Genomic DNA, 19,489 nt, shown 5'->3' on the forward strand with positions numbered 1-19,489 from the left:
CATTATTACGTAAAGGTGTCTAATTTTATTTTATTTTATTATTATCATTATTTTTATTTCTTTTATTTAGGCTTGTTACCATCCTGATCTGCATTGTATATTATATGTCGTAAATATGAGTATATATATTATATACATATATACATATATATTATTATATATATATACTCTTGTACCACCGTTGGTGGTTTTTCAGAGAAATAAAACTGAACTGACTGTTAACATAACCAGTTTGTTTTCGCATGTGCCAATTAAAAGAAAACTGTAATCCCTTTGAAGAGTGAAAGTAAATTGTAAGCCCTTTGAAATGTGTGTAATATACACGTCATTTCCTGCCCAGGACATCACACCCCTACACGCTAAGGTCGGTGAGAAACATTCTCATCAAAGAAAACACACAGTCAAGACACTGACTTTTCTACGAGGACTCACGGAATATTTTCTCCCCCGAACTATTTATATAGACTTGTCATGCAGTTCAACAATTGTTATTGTCTAAAAATGCTTTTGCTATGTTGTGTCTTTGTGGTATATTTTATATGCTGGTACAGTTTATCGAGTCTTCGTGCTTTAGCATTACACATTGGCTTTTCATGTTCCTCAAGGTTTTAATGTATATTTGTTTATGTATTTTTATATATTTTTTTCTCTCCTTTATTTCTGGGTTATATATTTATCTCAATATACATTTAGTTACTTCTATGTGTGGGGGTGTTTAACAAAAACCTGGTTGTACCATGCTATTTTTAGCCACTGATATTACACTGACACCATTTTCAAATCGTAGCCTGTATTAAGGAATATATTTTAGATCTTAAATCAGAGTATAACGGACAGCCTGAGCTGGAGGCGCCCGTGGATATGTTGACAGTTTTTACGTAGTTAGTGTTAAAACCGAATGTTTGCGAGGAATAATACGATTTCTGATTTCAGTTACAACAGTAACCGTACATATATTTCTTACATTAAGTCATTTCATTCAAATTTGTTTGGTATGATATATGTCTTATAATTATTTTAGGATGGAAGGTACAGTTACCAAATAAAATATGCTGAAATATCAATTCATTATGACCATATTTCATAATCTATTCTTTAAAGTAACCCTCCTTACATTAAAGATAACTATTAACTATTTAAAGATTATAGTACTTAAAGACATTGCAACAAACCGAATAATCAGGGGGAGAGTTTATACGGGGGGGAGGGGAGTGGTAGATAGTTACGTAGAAGCCAGAGTCTAGTGCCCCTTTAAAACAACAGGCCCTTATTGCTCTGGTTGCTTTACATACCTAAGTTCAATCAACCGTTGAATGGATTGTTGATGAGGCCGTGTCCTTAAGAACGGAAATGTTACTTCTACGACAGAAAGTCAAGTCACAACTCACACAGTCATACAGCAAATACACGAAGAAGTATTCAATTTCAATTGCTTTATTGCCCTCGTGTGTCCACAGAATACTTTCTACGTCAACATAAACAATTCATTGGGCTGATCGGGTTGTTGTCAAAAACAAATAGATTTATATAAGTTATAGTAACAAATATGTGGGCAAAGGTTACATAGTCATCAAGCTCGTTAAATATTATTCTCTGAAACATTTAGAAGCACTTCCTGTGCACAACGGATGGACCGGACTCGTCGTACTCCTGCTTGCTGATCCACATCTGCTGGAAGGTGGACAGAGAGGCAAGGATGGAGCCACCGATCCACACGGAGTATTTCCTCTCTGGGGGTGCGATGATCTTGATCTTCATTGTGCTTGGGGCAAGGGATGTGATCTCCTTCTGCATTCTGTCGGCGATACCAGGGAACATGGTGGTACCCCCTGAGAGAACAGTGTTGGCGTACAAGTCCTTACGGATATCAACATCGCACCTCATAATGGAGTTGAATGTGGTTTCGTGGATACCAACTGTTTCCATTCCCAAGAAGGAAGGCTGGAAGAGGGCCTCTGGACAACGGAACCTCTCGTTTCCGATGGTGATGACTTGACCATCGGGCAACTCGTAGCTCTTCTCCAGGGAGGAAGATGATGAGGCAGTTGCCATTTCCTGCTCGAAGTCAAGGGCGATGTAGCACAGTTTCTCCTTGATGTCTCTGACGATTTCTCTCTCTGCAGTGGTTGTGAAGGAGTAGCCACGTTCAGTGAGGATCTTCATGAGGTAATCAGTCAGGTCACGGCCAGCAAGATCCAATCTCATGATGGCGTGGGGAAGGGCATAACCTTCATAGATGGGGACAGTGTGGGTGACACCATCACCAGAGTCCAAAACAATACCCGTGGTACGACCAGAAGCGTACAAAGACAGAACAGCCTGGATGGCCACATACATAGCTGGAGAGTTGAAGGTCTCGAACATGATCTGGGTCATCTTTTCTCGGTTGGCCTTTGGGTTGAGAGGAGCCTCTGTCAGGAGGACAGGATGCTCCTCTGGAGCTACTCGGAGCTCGTTGTAGAAGGTGTGATGCCAGATCTTCTCCATGTCGTCCCAGTTGGTGACGATACCGTGCTCGATGGGGTATTTGAGAGTGAGGATACCTCTCTTGGACTGAGCCTCGTCACCGACATAGCTGTCTTTCTGTCCCATACCGACCATCACACCCTGAAACGTGAAATCATTTGTCATTTACATAATTATTTACGTGTGTTATTTCACCGAGACATAATGCAAGCAACACGAGTGCGATCTTCTGGCAGCTTTTCTCATATTTTAAGTATCAGGTTACCATGTTACAAAACTTACAGTTTTAATTCTTGAACCTCTTTGTTTCCATATTAACAATTTACGGTATTACCTGATGTCTCGGGCGTCCGACGATGGAGGGAAAGACAGCTCTGGGAGCGTCATCACCAGCGAAACCGGCCTTGCACATGCCGGAGCCATTGTCACAGACCAATGCAGCAACATCATCATCCATGGCTGTAGATAGTTGTGTGAGAAATGGGAAACAACTTGTGAGTCAACTGAAGACTGAAAGAGAATGCACTCTCTATGTTAACATCCAGGCGTCTTTTATACATCCCCCATCAGTAGGCGACCAATCAGATTGTGTTTGAGAATAATAGAAACGTAACGACTGTAATTGTAGTTAATGATAAATATACCCTTCTTATGTATTATATTGCATAACAGCCTTTCATGTGTACATGTGGAAGAATGTGTCACAGTCGGGGGTCATCTGCACCCGGCTCAATGACTCTTTTCACTCTAGAAGGATATACCCCCGCTCTCCCAAGCAGGTAACGCCACGCAGTATAATGATGGAGAAAAGAAAACGCCCCTTGATTTATAACTAGTGAGTATGTAAGCATGTGATGCTGGTTTGATTCAGAAAGTAAGTTAAATGCAATTTCCTGCCTTATTTGCATACATTTAACAAAGTCTAAATTTAAAAGGAAACACCTTTTTCGAAAAGGTGTGACGTAATCAGTAAGACGACTTCATATGAAAGTCTGTGTTGCACAGATGTATTAGCCAAGTTGTATCAGTTTGTGAAATATTTGAGGTATTTATGTCAAAGTCAAAGTCAAAAGAAGTTTTTTGTACGAAAGGCCTCCAGACCAGATGCAAGAGAGAGTTATGCATATAAATCACCACGAGAAGGGACGGTGTTTCTCAAATTTATGCATGTTAAGAAATGAACGTGTCATCCGAAGTCCATATAACTAGCGTTTGAAATGTAATTATGATTTGGCCCCTAACTTTGCATTCATTACGCAGGTCATGGAAAACAGAGCATTCAAGTGACTATTAACACATATGACAGAGGTGTGTAACTATTGCCGTTATTTACATCTGTATTTTCTAACCTGTGAAATTATCGTTAATGCTGTTCAATGATGACACATATTTCATTCTCTTTGAACTCCTGCATGACAAGGTTTAGATTTATCCTGTGAATCATACGCTCCTAAATGTTCGGTCATAGGTAGATGGAAGAATACCATATTGACAAAAAGTAGCAGTTTCATAACATGACTGCGTTATATTGCCAGCTGTGGCTCGTTAGTGTAGAGCAACCATGACAGTGGCGTTATGAGGTAATTCGTAATATATGGCGAGGAGATCTACTCTATCAGAGACCTTTGAAGTCTCCCAGTATTTGTTAACCCAGACTTCACCCACGCACTGCATTGAATTGATATCAGGTTTTAATTTAACAATAACTATAGGGAATATCATGTAAAGGTTATGAATATTACGTGAAACATTAAACATGCCACACGTGTGGGTAAACTCTCCCTCACGTTTATGTGCATGGGGATTATGTTGTGAACCTTGATATATAATCTAGTGACTTTTCTGTTGCGCCATGAACACATATGTTTGTTTAAGGAAATTATTCATATACGTATGTTTCCATAAACATACAAATATTCCTCGCTCAGATATTCGCTTCCCTCAGAATATTAATCAGTTAAGTTCAGGGTTATGAATTATAAATTGTAGGTGCACAAATATTTTGTTTGAGACCTAGTTTGTGTTTATCAATTGAAATTCATAGTCTTGCACAGTCTGCTGGATTTTGTTCCAGCCATTCCTCTAGATCACAATTAATAGCGTGCAATTGTCTTACATAGGTTCACCTTCAAACTCGACTCTTTAAAAATAAAGAATACTATTCAACAGGATGTAGGCGAATGTATATAGTTCCGTTGACTATGGCATATAGGTGTTTTCTTCATAATGTTTCCTTTATTATTCAAGTTCATGTACCTAGTAGTTTGGCGTTCTTGTTGATTCATTCATGCTTCACTCGTCTTAGACAACGTTTTACTTTTATCCTCCATTGCTTGGATCTTGCTTGCCTGCTTTCATGATTGACAATCGACTTTCCAGACTGAAGGATCAGCTGTCCCAGGGTGTCAAGACACCACTCCAGTTCTTGGATGCTGTTGGTAAACTTCTGAAGATGGATTAAGGTTGTGTCAGTGTGACAACCTCGATGTGAACTGTGATATGAACTGTGATATTAACTTTAACTGAACTCAAAGTTGCGAATATGTTTAAACAATGGATTTAAGGGATGAATGAATTAAAATGTTGAATGAAATAAAATAAACGAGGGTATCAAGCATCTTGAGTCATTTCTTTTGTCTATAATAAGACAAGTCCATTTTCATGATAGAGGTTAATTACCTGATTAACATATGCAACATATGACATTGTTGTTTTAAGGTGTCTCACAACTGGGCTGTCTTACGAATGGGAGGAGACCGCTCTGATCATTGTTGAGGCTAATTATCTAGCTGGCGTCCATTTGCCCCTTGCTATTTCTATTCTTTTACCTCCCAGTGTAATTTATCCCCGGCCTCCCGTTTGCCCACTGTCCATTTCCAATCAGTGATAATTCAGTCCTGGCTTCCAGTTGTCCGTAACTATCAGCGCTAATCATTGTAAAGTGTTGGCTTCCATTGTCTATTGCTAATCACCTATCAGCGCCAATTATCAGTTGGCTTCCCTTGTTAAGTGATCACCTTTTGTTATCTTATTACTTTTGTTGTTCTTACCTGTACACATATATATGTGCTCTCTGCCTCATAGCATTCACCTGATGTAGGAGTAAGCATATACCCCGAAACGTTGTGTTCCTCATAATAAAGACGTTGACATCCTTAAATTCTCTTCCTTATGCGTATCACTTCTATATGCCCTTCAAAAACGTGTATTATAATTTGTTGGAATAACGATGATTATTTTAAAGTCCAATGAATATACTGGGATACTGAAATAGAATATATTGAGTACCTATAGGGAATTTCAAGATGACATTTCATGAATTTCAAAAACTAATATTCCGAAACGTCTCAACCTAACTGCAGACCTTATGTCAGTCGCCACAAATGAGTACTTGCACACTGAAGCAATTGAAGCTAGGGTCCCAAGCAATGTATCGTCTAGTTTTTCAAGACAGTATTTTCAAAGTGTTCATGACCTGAGCCTTATCATCACCCCAGCTCATAATGAGTAACCTGCCGGGTAATACGATCTCTGTCTTTGTATTAGTAGTGGGCACGTCCTCTCACCAGAAGCTGTCTATTTGGTTACAACGTTGTGAAAACTGTTTAATCCTTGTCCGATAACTTAAACGCTTTTGGATTCCTAAATGTGTTTTGCAACTGTTTAAAATGAAACTTTTTTAGATTTATTTATCAAAGCAAAGTGATATAATATTCAGATAATCAAGTACGTTTAATGTCTGAATGTGTTTGGGTTGGACGATATTATATGTTCAACTTCTTTGATAGGCATTTAGAAGTTGGAGTACTAAGTAAGGATAAGAATTTATGGATGAACAACTTCTTTATTACAATTAAGAGCGACGTTTCGGTGTAGGTTCTAACACCGTTATCAAGCAAGTCCTATTTTAACTAAGTTTACTAGATGGTGTCTTCCAAGTTCATCATTTACCATGGAATTTGGAGTACTCTTTCTTCATGATAAAATATTTTTAGAAAACGTAAATGGACACCTTTTTGGAAAGGTAACGCCAAGATATTTATGAAAATAGACTTTCTCCATAACATCATAACCAATTTTGAAATTATATTTGTAATCATTTGTTTACCCACCAAGTATGAATATAATCTTTTGGGGAATATTAACCTAGAGCCTCCAATATATACAGTAGCTGAGTCTAGCGTCTCTCGTAGATCATAATAATCTGTGGCTAATAACACTGCTTCAAATGCATACAATAATACAAATTTTAGGATAATATTTTTATTTGATCATAGTATTTGCCAATGTCCTGATCGCCAGATTGTATCAAATGCTTTCTGAAAATCCACAAACGCACAAAATAATTTCTTTTCCCAGCTTTTAATAAATCCTGTATAGTTTTAAAGATTGGTTTACACCTGATATCGATATTTGGAATCAAGTATCAAGAACCATGTTAAAAAGTGTGACATAAATATCTATAAAGACATCAATGGTGGTTGAAATATATTAATTTATTATATAGTTAAGACCAGCGGCTATGTTATTTTGCAAATTCTGGACACAGTTTATGATTTGACCTCTTGTGATGGCTGCATGAATTATTGTGGTTTCTTCAATGTTTTTTTAGACGTAGACGAAACTCACCTTCTGCCGAAACTTCACGTAACGTTTTATAGAATCCGAATAAAGCTTCACTGCATGATAGTAAGGAATAAGCTGTGAAGGAATAAGCCGAAGTTAACAAATCTTTTTGTCTGTTGGGTGTTGTCAAAACATTTTATGCTAAAGATATGACAGTAACCAATAATGGTTAAAATGTGCTATTTATTTTGTCATTAATGTATGGGGATTGGATGTGCACTCAACTGTGAACTTTGTTGAGTAAGGATAAGATACATTCAGAACAACTTCTTTATTACAATTAGGAGCGACGTTTCGGTGTTAGCACTGTTATCAAGCAAGTGATGTACAGAGTATGGTTGACAAGCACATACAGGTATAAGGTAGTGTTTATACAGTTGAGTAGATTGGGATGTTGTTAAATACTCTGTCATCTTATGTCGATATGAGATAGCAGTTAGTCAAAGTAGTCTTGACAGCAACAAGGAAAGCGAGGAAGATCTACCCGCGAGGGAACACAATCTGGTGTTAAATGTTATCCTGAGCTTTCCACATAAATGGATGTTTATAAATAAAAAAAATGTTAGACAGTTATTCCTGTGTAAAATGTACCAAGTGTAGATTGACGCTTAGCATTGTCAAACATTATTAATTGTGTTGTCTTTATGCCAAATACTCAGCATTGGCCTATTTAAGCTAAATTTGTTTTCTATACAAACATATGTTATGTGTTAAAATTCTATAGTGATGATGATCTTTCATGACCAAGACTTCTTCATTTATATCATCTATCCTGTTTTTAAATAAAAAAGGGCGTACATAACGTACGTGGTGGTGAGTTTTAACGTGTTTGATAAAATGAGGACTCCATTTCAGGGCTGACATTTACTGTGCATACTGTCATTGTACTTGAAATCGCACCCTATCACACTCCATTATTTAGAGATTTGTGTTGCGTAGTATTCTGGTTTCAGGGGTGAGCAAATGAAACTCGATGGAATTCGGGATTCAGGGAAGGAGGTGGTTGGCACCCTTAAACATGTAAAACAAAGTTCACCCTGCATGCTTTGTGAATAAAATGAGAGAGATATTTCTTGCAGAATCAGAAAAGGATTTCAGAAACGCAAGGCCATGAGCTGAAATTGTGAATTCATGTACAACAAATATATACCCACAGCATGTAATCTGATCAATGTGCATGGTCCTTTGTAGTGGTTGTACGAGGGTAGTCTGTCATTGATTATATGTAAAAATGAATGCTTCATTATTTTTCGTAACCAAGTTCGTTTAGTTTGTGTGGGGTCTCATGGAAAAATGCCTCAAAATTCAAGAAACAAAACGGCAGGCCCAGTCGGTTTCCAAGTATCTCCTCTGACATCGCTTTATCCAAACTTTCCTCCTCGCTAAATCGACTTTTTCGCTTGAACATTTCAAGAAATGACACTTGGTACTTTTGTTTGAGGAACCAGTACACCCCCACGCCCACATAACAACCAATTGTTCGTCTTCAATACGCGGCGAACAACGGAAAGTCACTTCATTGTCACGTAGATCAATGCATGTAAAGGAAACAAAATAGCGGACGTCTATCCATGTTGACACCTAGCTCGACCTCTATCTGAGATCTCAATATGCATAACGCACTGGTGTTGGATCAGGACAGTTGTTTGTTGCTTTTATAGATAATAATGAAACCACATATGCCTGTTTGGGGTGTCAATATGTACTTTCTAAGATTATTTCACATGCTTTAACAAGTGTTTTTCAATAGATCTCCTTTGACACTGACTTCACGTCTAGTTTAGTGATAACCGGGGTTTGAACAGCCGGGATCTGTCGTTCAACGTTAACCCATTGGTCGAAGGTAACTTTGGCTTGTACAATCATGTGTATAAAATGGCCTCCCTGGGTTGATTTATGCCTCTAATGTGTGTGGTCAGATATTCAGTATGTACTGTTGTTGTGCATAGCATAAAATAACACATCAATCAATAAAGTCTTCGCGGAAGTAAAGTTACTTCCCGTTCATGAAGTGTTACATTATATCTTAATATACACCTCCAGATCATTCGGTAAAGGATTCAAAAACAACGTTTGTTGGAAACCTATGTTTTCTTCAATGAGGTCTGGTAATGTTAGGCATTGTATTCCTATGTACGTCAGTAAGGAATTGAAACGCAATGCCAACTTTTACCTTATTTTTCAGAAATGTATATGGTTGTCTGTGTTCATTGGAATTTCCATTCTGTTTACGGCAAGTACGGAAACGTGGAATTGTGGGACTGATGTTGTCATTAACAATGTTTCAACCATAACGTTAACCGTTTATCGTATGGTTAGCTGACCTAGAAGTAATTTATTTCTGCTTCAGGATTTAACGGTTGGTGAGAACTTCACCTGATGTCAGAACAATCGGCCCTGATCGCTATTGTGGCTTAAACGATTTCAGTTCAATCAACTGTTAAATGTGTTGTTAATAATGTGTCCTTATGAACGAAAATGTTACTTCTTCTAGAGAAAGTCAAAACCAACAAGACCATGAAACAAACACAAAAGAAGAATTCAATTCAAATTGGTTTATTGCCCTCGTGTGTGCGCAGAATCCTTTGACATAAGCATTTTATAGGGTTGTAGTCAATAATAAATAGATTCAAATAAGTTGTAGTAAAATATATTAGGCCAGAACATTACGGAAGGTCACACTGTCACCAAATCATTTAGAAGCATTTCCTATGCACAATGGATGGACCGGACTCGTCGTACTCCTGCTTGCTGATCCACATCTGCTGGAAGGTGGACAGAGAGGCAAGGATGGAGCCACCGATCCAGACGGAGTATTTCCTCTCTGGGGGAGCGATGATCTTGATCTTCATTGTACTGGGGGCAAGGGATGTGATCTCCTTCTGCATTCTGTCGGCGATACCAGGGAACATGGTGGTACCTCCTGAGAGAACAGTGTTGGCGTACAAGTCCTTACGGATATCAACATCGCACCTCATAATGGAGTTGAATGTGGTTTCGTGAATACCAACTGTTTCCATACCCAAGAAGGAAGGCTGGAAGAGGGCCTCTGGACAACGGAATCTCTCGTTACCAATGGTGATGACTTGACCATCAGGCAACTCGTAGCTCTTCTCCAGGGAGGAAGATGATGAGGCAGTTGCCATTTCCTGCTCGAAGTCAAGGGCGATGTAGCACAGTTTCTCCTTGATGTCTCTGACGATTTCCCTCTCAGCAGTGGTTGTGAAGGAGTAGCCACGTTCAGTGAGGATCTTCATGAGGTAATCAGTCAGGTCACGGCCAGCAAGATCCAATCTCATGATGGCGTGGGGAAGGGCATAACCTTCATAGATGGGAACAGTGTGGGTGACACCATCACCAGAGTCCAAAACAATACCCGTGGTACGACCAGAAGCGTACAAAGACAGGACAGCCTGGATGGCCACATACATAGCTGGAGAGTTGAAGGTCTCGAACATGATCTGGGTCATCTTTTCTCGGTTGGCCTTGGGGTTGAGGGGAGCCTCTGTCAGGAGGACGGGGTGCTCCTCCGGAGCTACACGGAGCTCGTTGTAGAAGGTGTGATGCCAGATCTTCTCCATGTCGTCCCAGTTGGTGACGATACCATGCTCGATGGGATACTTGAGAGTGAGGATACCTCTCTTGGACTGAGCCTCGTCACCGACATAACTGTCTTTCTGTCCCATACCGACCATCACACCCTGAAACACGAAATCATTTGTCATTTTCATAATTATTTACGTGTATTATTCTACACAGAAAAGCGACTCGACTGTTATCTGCCGAGAGCTTTTAAACAAATGAAGTTATCAGGTAACCATGTTACAATATTTGAGCGGATTATAATGTGTTCTAGAACACCGGGGAAACTTACTATTTCAAATCTTGAACCTCTTTCTTTCAGAGTAACAATAAACGGTATTACCTGATGTCTTGGGCGTCCGACGATGGAGGGAAAGACAGCTCTGGGAGCGTCGTCACCGGCGAAACCGGCCTTGCACATGCCGGAGCCGTTGTCACAGACCAATGCAGCAACATCATCATCCATGGCTGTAGGTAGTTGTGTGAGAAACAGAAAAGACGATGCGAGTCAAACGAAGACTGAAAGCGAATGCACTATCAATGTTCACATCCAGGCGTCTTTTATACATCCGCCATCAGTAGGCGACCAATCATGGAAATGTACAATACGTAATTGGAGTTGATGATATGTGCCGTGTTGATGCATGTAATTGCATAACAGCCTTTCGTGCGTACATGTGGAAGAATGTGTCACAGTCGGGGGTCATTAACACTCAGCTACTGAACGCTCACTGATCTCCCCTATCCCTTTTCATGGATCCCTCCCCCTCCCCAACCCCCTTCCCCCAAGGAGTGAACATCACGTGATAAGATGCCGCAAAAAGGGAAACGCTCCTTGAGTTCTCAGGCGTAATATGTAACCAAATGATGCATTATTTGAAGAAATTAAGCAATTCTCGAAAAGTTGAGACGTAAATTGTACGAAGAATTGTTGTGAAAATCGAAGATCTGTGTTAAAATGAATTTTTCGCCAGGTTAATGTATGTAAAGAAGAATGTAAAATGAAGGAACTTATTTTGCGTTTTTGACACCTTATTTTTATTGATGTTTCAATGATGAAATAAACAACGTAACAATCTGACTACAGACAAAAATTATTTGCTTATCCCGTGAGTATTCAGATATTGTATACACTATATGTATCAATTAAAAACAAAACAGCAATGAAGCAGCATATCTGTAAATGAGCACTCAGCGTTTGAGTTTACACTGTAGTCGACGCCACCTCAGGAGTATGGCGACAAGGTGCGCACAACTCTATATTAGACATGAATGCTTAAGAGAGGTCATAAAATGGTGCGCTAGACCTATCCTAAACATGCATGTAAAATAATGTGTCGTCAACAGGTGGGATAGACGTATACCAGACATGCATTCTGGAGAGAGGGTTGAGAACAGGTGCGCTAGGCCTATTCTAGACGTACATGCTAAAGTGAGGTCGTGAGAAGGTGGGCTATCCCTATAATAGACACGCGTTCTGGAGGGAGGGCCGTGAACAGATGTGATAGGCCTAAACTAGACATGAATGTTACAGACAGCTTCGTGAACAGATGCACTGGTCTTATACTCGATATGCATGCTACAGAAAGGTCATCATCAGGTGCGCTGGGCCTATACTAGACATGTATGTTACAGAGAGTCGTGAACATGTGGGCTAGGCCTATACTAGACATGCATGTTAGAGAGAGTCGTGAACATGTGGGCTAGGCCTATACTAGACATGCATGTTAGAGAGAGTCGTGAACATGTGGGCTAGGCCTATACTAGACATGCATGTTAGAGAGAGTCGTGAACACGTGGGCTAGGCCTATACTAGACATGCATGTTAGAGAGAGTCGTGAACAAATGGGCTAGGCCTATACTAGACATGCATGTTAGAGAGAGTCGTGAACAAGTGGGCTAGGCCTATACTAGACATGCATGTTAGAGAGAGGTCATGAAAAGGTGCGCTAGGGCTAAACTAGTCATACATACTAAAGAGAGGGCGTGAGCAGGTTGGCTAGGTCTTAGGAAACATTCTTGCTGGAGAGAGGATTGTGAAGAGATGCACTAGGCCTATACTGAATATGCATGAAAAGAGAGGTCGTGAATAGGTGGGCTAAGCTTATAATAGACATGCATTTTAGAGAGTGAGAGAGTCGAGAACAGGTGCGCTCGGCCTATACTAGACATACATGCTATGAGGTCGTGAACAGATGCGCTAGGCCTATACTAGACATACATGCTAAGAAGGGGTCGTGAACAGATGAGCTAGGCCTATACTAGGCATGAATGCTAGAGGCAGCTTCGTGAATAGATGCTCTGGCCAAAACTAGAGAGATTATCAAAACAGTTAACGGTTGTACAGTGTTCTGTAAAACTAAGTTAATAAGAAATAAGGTATGATTATATTTCTGTATGTTTATATGTCCCCCAGAGCATCTGTATATTATGAACGCTTGAAACTGTCCACTACACAGGCGCTTACCCGCACAGACCTTCAATAATCTGATACAAGTGGCGAATAAATCTGTCAAACATCGACCTTCATATTAATTCATCTCACGAATTACGTCACTTCTTTACGAAGAACCATTTTAACGTTACATTTGGTTATGTTAAATGTTTCCAAATAATGCTGACATATGCATTTAACTTTCAAGTGAGTGAGTGAGTTGGATTTTACGCCGCTTTTAGCAATATTCCAGCAATATCACGGACACTAGAAATGTGCTTCACACATTGTACCCATGTCAGGAATCGAACCCGGGTCTTCGGCGTGACGAGCGAACGCTTTAACCACGAGACCGCACTTAACTTTCAAAATCAAACAAGCATCATGTTCCTATCTACATGCTTATTAAATCGTTTCACATGGTCCGGCATCATACCACGTGGCGTTCCCTGCTAGGGGGAAGAGGGATGGGGGCGGGGGTACTTCCTTCGACGGGGGAAAGAGAGATCAATGAGCCTTCGGTAGCCGAGTGCAGATGACCCCCGACTGTGACACATTCTTCCACATGTACCCATGGAAGGCTGTTATGCAATATAATACATTAGAAGGGTATATTTATCATTAACTACAATTACAGTCGTTACGTTTCTATTATTCTCAAACACAATCTGATTGGTCTGCTACTGATGTGGGATGTATAAAAGACGCAAGGGTGTGTGAATCGATAGTGCATTCGCTTTCAGTCTTCTGTTGACTCGCATCGTCTTTCCTGTTTCTCACACAACTACCTACAGCCATGGATGATGATGTTGCTGCATTGGTCTGTGATAACGGCTCCGGTATGTGCAAGGCTGGTTTCGCTGGCGACGACGCTCCCAGAGCTGTCTTCCCCTCCATCGTCGGACGCCCAAGACATCAGGTAATACCGTTTATTGTTACTCTTGAAATGAAGAGGTGCAAGATTTGAAATAGTAAGCTTCCCCGGGTATTCGAGAAGACATTTAAATCCCCTTAAGTATTGTTATATGGTGACCTGATAATTGCTAGTTTTTATCTTTCAGCAGATAACAGTCGCTTTTCTGTGTAGAATAATACACGTAAATAATTATGAAAATGACAAATGATTTCGTGTTTCAGGGTGTGATGGTCGGTATGGGACAGAAAGACAGCTATGTCGGTGACGAGGCTCAGTCCAAGAGAGGTATCCTCACTCTCAAGTATCCCATCGAGCACGGTATCGTCACCAACTGGGACGACATGGAGAAGATCTGGCATCACACCTTCTACAACGAGCTCCGTGTAGCTCCGGAGGAGCACCCCGTCCTCCTGACAGAGGCTCCTCTCAACCCAAAGGCCAACCGAGAAAAGATGACCCAGATCATGTTCGAGACCTTCAACTCTCCAGCTATGTATGTAGCCATCCAGGCTGTTCTGTCTCTGTACGCGTCTGGTCGTACCACGGGTATTGTTTTGGACTCTGGTGATGGTGTCACCCACACTGTCCCCATCTATGAAGGTTATGCCCTTCCCCACGCCATCATGAGATTGGATCTTGCTGGCCGTGACCTGACTGATTACCTCATGAAGATCCTCACTGAACGTGGATACTCTTTCACAACCACTGCTGAGAGAGAAATCGTCAGAGACATCAAGGAGAAACTGTGCTACATCGCCCTTGACTTCGAACAAGAAATGGCAACTGCCTCATCATCTTCCTCCCTGGAGAAGAGCTACGAGTTGCCCGATGGTCAAGTCATCACCATTGGTAACGAGAGATTCCGTTGTCCAGAGGCCCTCTTCCAGCCTTCATTCTTGGGTATGGAAACAGTTGGTATTCACGAAACCACATTCAACTCTATTATGAGGTGCGATGTTGATATCCGTAAGGACTTGTACGCCAACACTGTTCTCTCAGGAGGTACCACCATGTTCCCTGGTATCGCCGACAGAATGCAGAAGGAGATCACATCTCTTGCCCCAAGCACAATGAAGATCAAGATCATCGCTCCCCCAGAGAGGAAATACTCCGTCTGGATCGGTGGCTCCATCCTTGCCTCTCTGTCCACCTTCCAGCAGATGTGGATCAGCAAGCAGGAGTACGATGAGTCCGGCCCATCCATTGTGCACAGGAAGTGCTTCTAAATGATCTAGAGACAAAACCTTGGGAATATTCACCAAAATTGAAGACAGGGTGACCTTCGTCCGAATTATGACGCACTAAATATTTGTGACTTACTTAACTTATTTAAATGTTTCAATATTGACTACAACCCTATAAAATATTCATGTTGACAAAGAAGGGAATCTGCGAACACACGAAGACAATAAACCAATTTTAAACTTAGTGCTTCTTTGTGTATTTGTTATATGACTTTGTGAGTGTTGTTTTGACATGCTCTGTTAGAAGTAACATTTTCGTTCATGAAGGATACGACAGGTCCTGCCATAACATACTTCTTCTTGTGATTACAGACTGTGTATCACCACATATCCTGTCATATCATACAACTTCATGTGAAAACAGACTGTGTACTACCATATATCCTGACATTTCATGCTACTCCCTGTGAATACAGACTGTACTGCCATATATCCTACCATTTCATACTACTCCCTGTGAATACAAACTGTGTACTACCATATATCCTGCAATTTCATACTGTGAATACAGACTGTGTACTACCATATATCCTGACATATCATACTACTCCCTGTTAATACAGACTGTGTACTACCATATATCCTGCCATTTCATACTACTCCCTGTGAATACAGACTGTACTGCCATATATCCTACCATTTCATACTACTCCCTGTGAATACAGACTGTGTACTACCATATATCCTGCAATTTCATACTACTCCCTGTGAATACAAACTGTGTACTACCATATATCCTACCATTTCATACTACTCCCTGTGAATACAGACTGTGTACTACCATATATCTTGACATTTCATGCTACACCCTGTGAATATAGACTGTGTACTACCACATATCCTGTCATATCGTACAACCTCCTGTGAATACAGACTGTGTTCTACCACATATCCTGCCATTTCATACTACTCCCTGTTACTATAGACTGTGTATTACCATGTATCCTGCCATATCACACTATCTCCTTGATGGGACACGGGTGGCCCAGTCGTCTAAGGCGCCGCGATTCGCTGTGCAGAGTTGCGTCCCTTGGGCACGCCAGAAACCTATGATTGTGGGTTCGAATCCCGAAGTGGTAAACGTCTGAGACCTGCATCACTTTGGGCTTTCCTCCCACATTAAGCTGACACGTCGCGATATAACTGGAATACTGTTAAAAGCGGCGTTAAACCTAACTCACTCACTCACTCACTATCTCCTTGAGAATACAGACTGTGTACTACCATATATCCTGCCATTTCATACTCCTCCCTGTGAATACAGACTGTGTACTACCATATATCCTGCAATATCACACTACTCCTTGTGAATACAGACTGTGTACTACCACATATCCTGCCATTTCATACTACTCCCTGTTACTATAGACTGTGTATTACCACATATCCTGCCATTTCACACTATCTCCCTGTGAATACAGACTGTGTACTACCACATATCCTGCCATTTCATACTACTCCCTGTTACTATAGACTGTGTATTACCACATATCCTGCCATATCACACTACTCCTTGTGAATACAGACTGTGTATTACCACATATCCTGCCATTTCATACTACTCCCTGTGAATACAGACTGTGTACTACCACATATCCTGCCATTTCATACTACTCCCTGTTACTATAGACTGTGTATTACCACATATCCTGCCATATCACACTACTCCTTGTGAATACAGACTGTGTATTACCACATATCCTGCCATTTCATACTACTCCCTGTTACTATAGACTGTGTATAACCACATATCCTGCCATTTCATACTACTCCCTGTGAATACAGACTGTGTATTACAACATATCCTGCCATTTCATACTACTCCCTGTTACTATAGACTGTGTATTACCACATATCCTGCCATATCACACTATCTCCCTGTGAATACAGACTGTGTACTACCACATATCCTGCCATATCACACTACTCCTTGTGAATACAGACTGTGTATTACCACATATCCTGCCATTTCATACTACTCCCTGTGAATACAGACTGTGTATTACCACATATCCTGCCATATCACACTACTCCTTGTGAATACAGACTGTGTATTACCACATATCCTGCCATTTCATACTACTCCTTGTGAATACAGACTGTGTATTACCACATATCCTGCCATTTCATACTACTCCCTGTTACTATAGACTGTGTATTACCACATATCCTGCCATATCACACTATCTCCCTGTGAATACAGACTGTGTACTACTACATATCCTGCCATATCACACTACTCCTTGTGAATACAGACTGTGTATTACCACATATCCTGCCATTTCATACTACTCCCTGTGAATACAGACTGTGTATTACCACATATCCTGCCATATCACACTACTCCTTGTGAATACAGACTGTGTATTACCACATATCCTGCCATTTCATACTACTCCTTGTGAATACAGACTGTGTATTACCACATATCCTGCCATATCACACTATCTCCCTGTGAATACAGACTGTGTACTACCACATATCCTGCCATTTCATACTACTCCTTGTGAATACAGACTGTGTATTACCACATATCCTGCCATTTCATACTACTCCCTGTGAATACAGACTGTGTATTACCACATATCCTGCCATATCACACTACTCCTTGTGAATACAGACTGTGTATTACCACATATCCTGCCATTTCATACTACTCCTTGTGAATACAGACTGTGTATTACCACATATCCTGCCATTTCATACTACTCCCTGTGAATACAGACTGTGTACTACCACATATCCTGCCATATCACACTACTCCTTGTGAATACAGACTGTGTATTACCACATATCCTGCCATTTCATACTACTCCCTGTGAATACAGACTGTGTACTACCACATATCCTGCCATATCACACTACTCCTTGTGAATAGGCTTGTGGCTTGCGTGGTTGATGGCGTTTTATTGTACCCTGGAGGCTCGGTCTTTGTCAAGGCTTAATTCATTCACAGGTTAGCGGAATTTGTGTCGTTCAATACAAACAGACAAATACCCCCCCGACTGTGTACTACCATATATCCTGCCATTTCATACTCCTCCCTGTGAATACAAGATAGACACAATTTTTTTTATGGATAACAACTTCTTTAATACTGTATTAAAGAAGTTGTTATCCATAAGTTGTTATCCATAAAAAAATTGTGTCTATCTTGTCATCCGTCAACTTCTAAGTAATGCCTATCAAACAATTTACCTGTGAATACAGACTGTGTACTACCATATATCCTGCCATATCACACTACTCCTTGTGAATACAGACTGTGTACTACCATATATCCTGCCATTTCATACTACTCCCTGTGAATACAGACTGTGTATTACCACATATCCTGCCATTTCATACTACTCCCTGTGAATACAGACTGTGTACTACCACATATCCTGCCATATCACACTACTCCTTGTGAATAGGCTTGTGGCTTGCGTGGTTGATGGCGTTTTATTGTACCCTGGAGGCTCGGTCTTTGTCAAGGCTTAATTCATTCACAGGTTAGTGGAATTTGTGTCGTTCAATACAAACAGACAAATACCCCCCGACACCACAATCGTCTATCTCCCAGACCCAAGAATAAAAGTTAAATAAGGAGTCCAACTCAAGCCTAGAATGATTTGGCAAGTCTAGATTGCCTCAGCCCCTGAATTTAGGGATTGTTCTCGGCTCCATTTGGATTTGATGGGGGGGGGGGGGGGGGGGGTCGAATCCCGGTTCGCCCCGATTATGTTTCTAGGTGTGTCAGCACCATACCCGTGCCCGTGGGTTTCACCGAAGTGGTAAACGTCTGAGACCTGCATCACTTTGGGCTTTCCTCGCACATTAAGCTGACATGCCGTGATATAACTGGAATACTGTTTAAAGAGGCGTTAAACCCAACTCACTCATTCACTTGCTGTATAGTTTCAAACCTCGTGAAGTAGACGATGATTTGACAGACTAACACGGTACAGTTCAAGCTCGGCACATGTTATTCACGTCACATCGGCAGTTTTATTGGTCGGGTCTCAGAACTCAAAGAAACTGCTGTCCCCAAATTCAGTTTTAAAACTTGTGGTGATTAATCGTTTAGATCTGTTGCCTTAAAGTAATCAAATAAACTTCCAAACTGTTTGGAATGCTGAAAAACTCATTACTCAAAACACAGCTCAAGACATTTGGTCATAAATTTGTTGGGAAACACACATGAATCTTCAACGTGCCACTGAATAACGACTCCACAAC

General features: G+C 40.7%; 2 protein-coding genes across 2 annotated transcripts in view; one reads left to right on the plus strand and one right to left on the minus strand.

The window, feature by feature from the left end:
* Positions 1–1,602: 1,602 nt before the first annotated feature.
* On the minus strand, positions 1,603–11,144 carry LOC139480151 (actin, cytoplasmic 1-like). Its single transcript, XM_071263185.1, has 3 exons — positions 11,018–11,144; positions 10,049–10,793; positions 1,603–2,339 (listed from the first exon to the last, which is right to left on the minus strand). The coding sequence occupies exons 1-3, from the start codon at positions 11,138–11,140 to the stop codon at positions 1,603–1,605; spliced, it is 1,605 nt and encodes a 534-aa protein (XP_071119286.1). The 5' UTR covers positions 11,141–11,144.
* Positions 11,145–13,904: 2,760 nt separating this feature from the next.
* Positions 13,905–19,489, plus strand: part of LOC139480403 (actin, cytoplasmic 1-like) — an 85,670-nt gene continuing 80,085 nt past the window's right edge. Inside the window, exons 1-2 of the mRNA XM_071263468.1 lie at positions 13,905–14,027; positions 14,246–14,987. Of these exons, the coding sequence (XP_071119569.1) occupies positions 13,905–14,027; positions 14,246–14,987 (865 nt within the window). The remainder of the gene's footprint in view (positions 14,028–14,245; positions 14,988–19,489) is intronic.

The sequence above is a fragment of the Haliotis cracherodii genome, unplaced genomic scaffold (genome assembly GCF_022045235.1).
Source record: "Haliotis cracherodii isolate W230 unplaced genomic scaffold, xgHalCrac1.p SCAF_4, whole genome shotgun sequence".
In the NCBI taxonomy this organism is placed as follows: domain Eukaryota; kingdom Metazoa; phylum Mollusca; class Gastropoda; order Lepetellida; family Haliotidae; genus Haliotis; species Haliotis cracherodii.

What these genes read in the sequence shown, in the direction of transcription:
- LOC139480151 (XM_071263185.1), bottom strand. Translation starts at nt 11,140, where the DNA reads ATGGATGATGATGTTGCTGCATTGGTCTGTGACAACGGCTCCGGCATG. An exon ending in TCGGACGCCCAAGACATCAG is followed by an intron (nt 10,794 to 11,017) that starts GTAATACCGTTT and finishes TTCGTGTTTCAG; the next exon opens with GGTGTGATGGTCGGTATGGG. An exon ending in GAGGTGCGATGTTGATATCC is followed by an intron (nt 2,340 to 10,048) that starts GTAAGGACTTGT and finishes TCAACTCTCCAG; the next exon opens with CTATGTATGTGGCCATCCAG.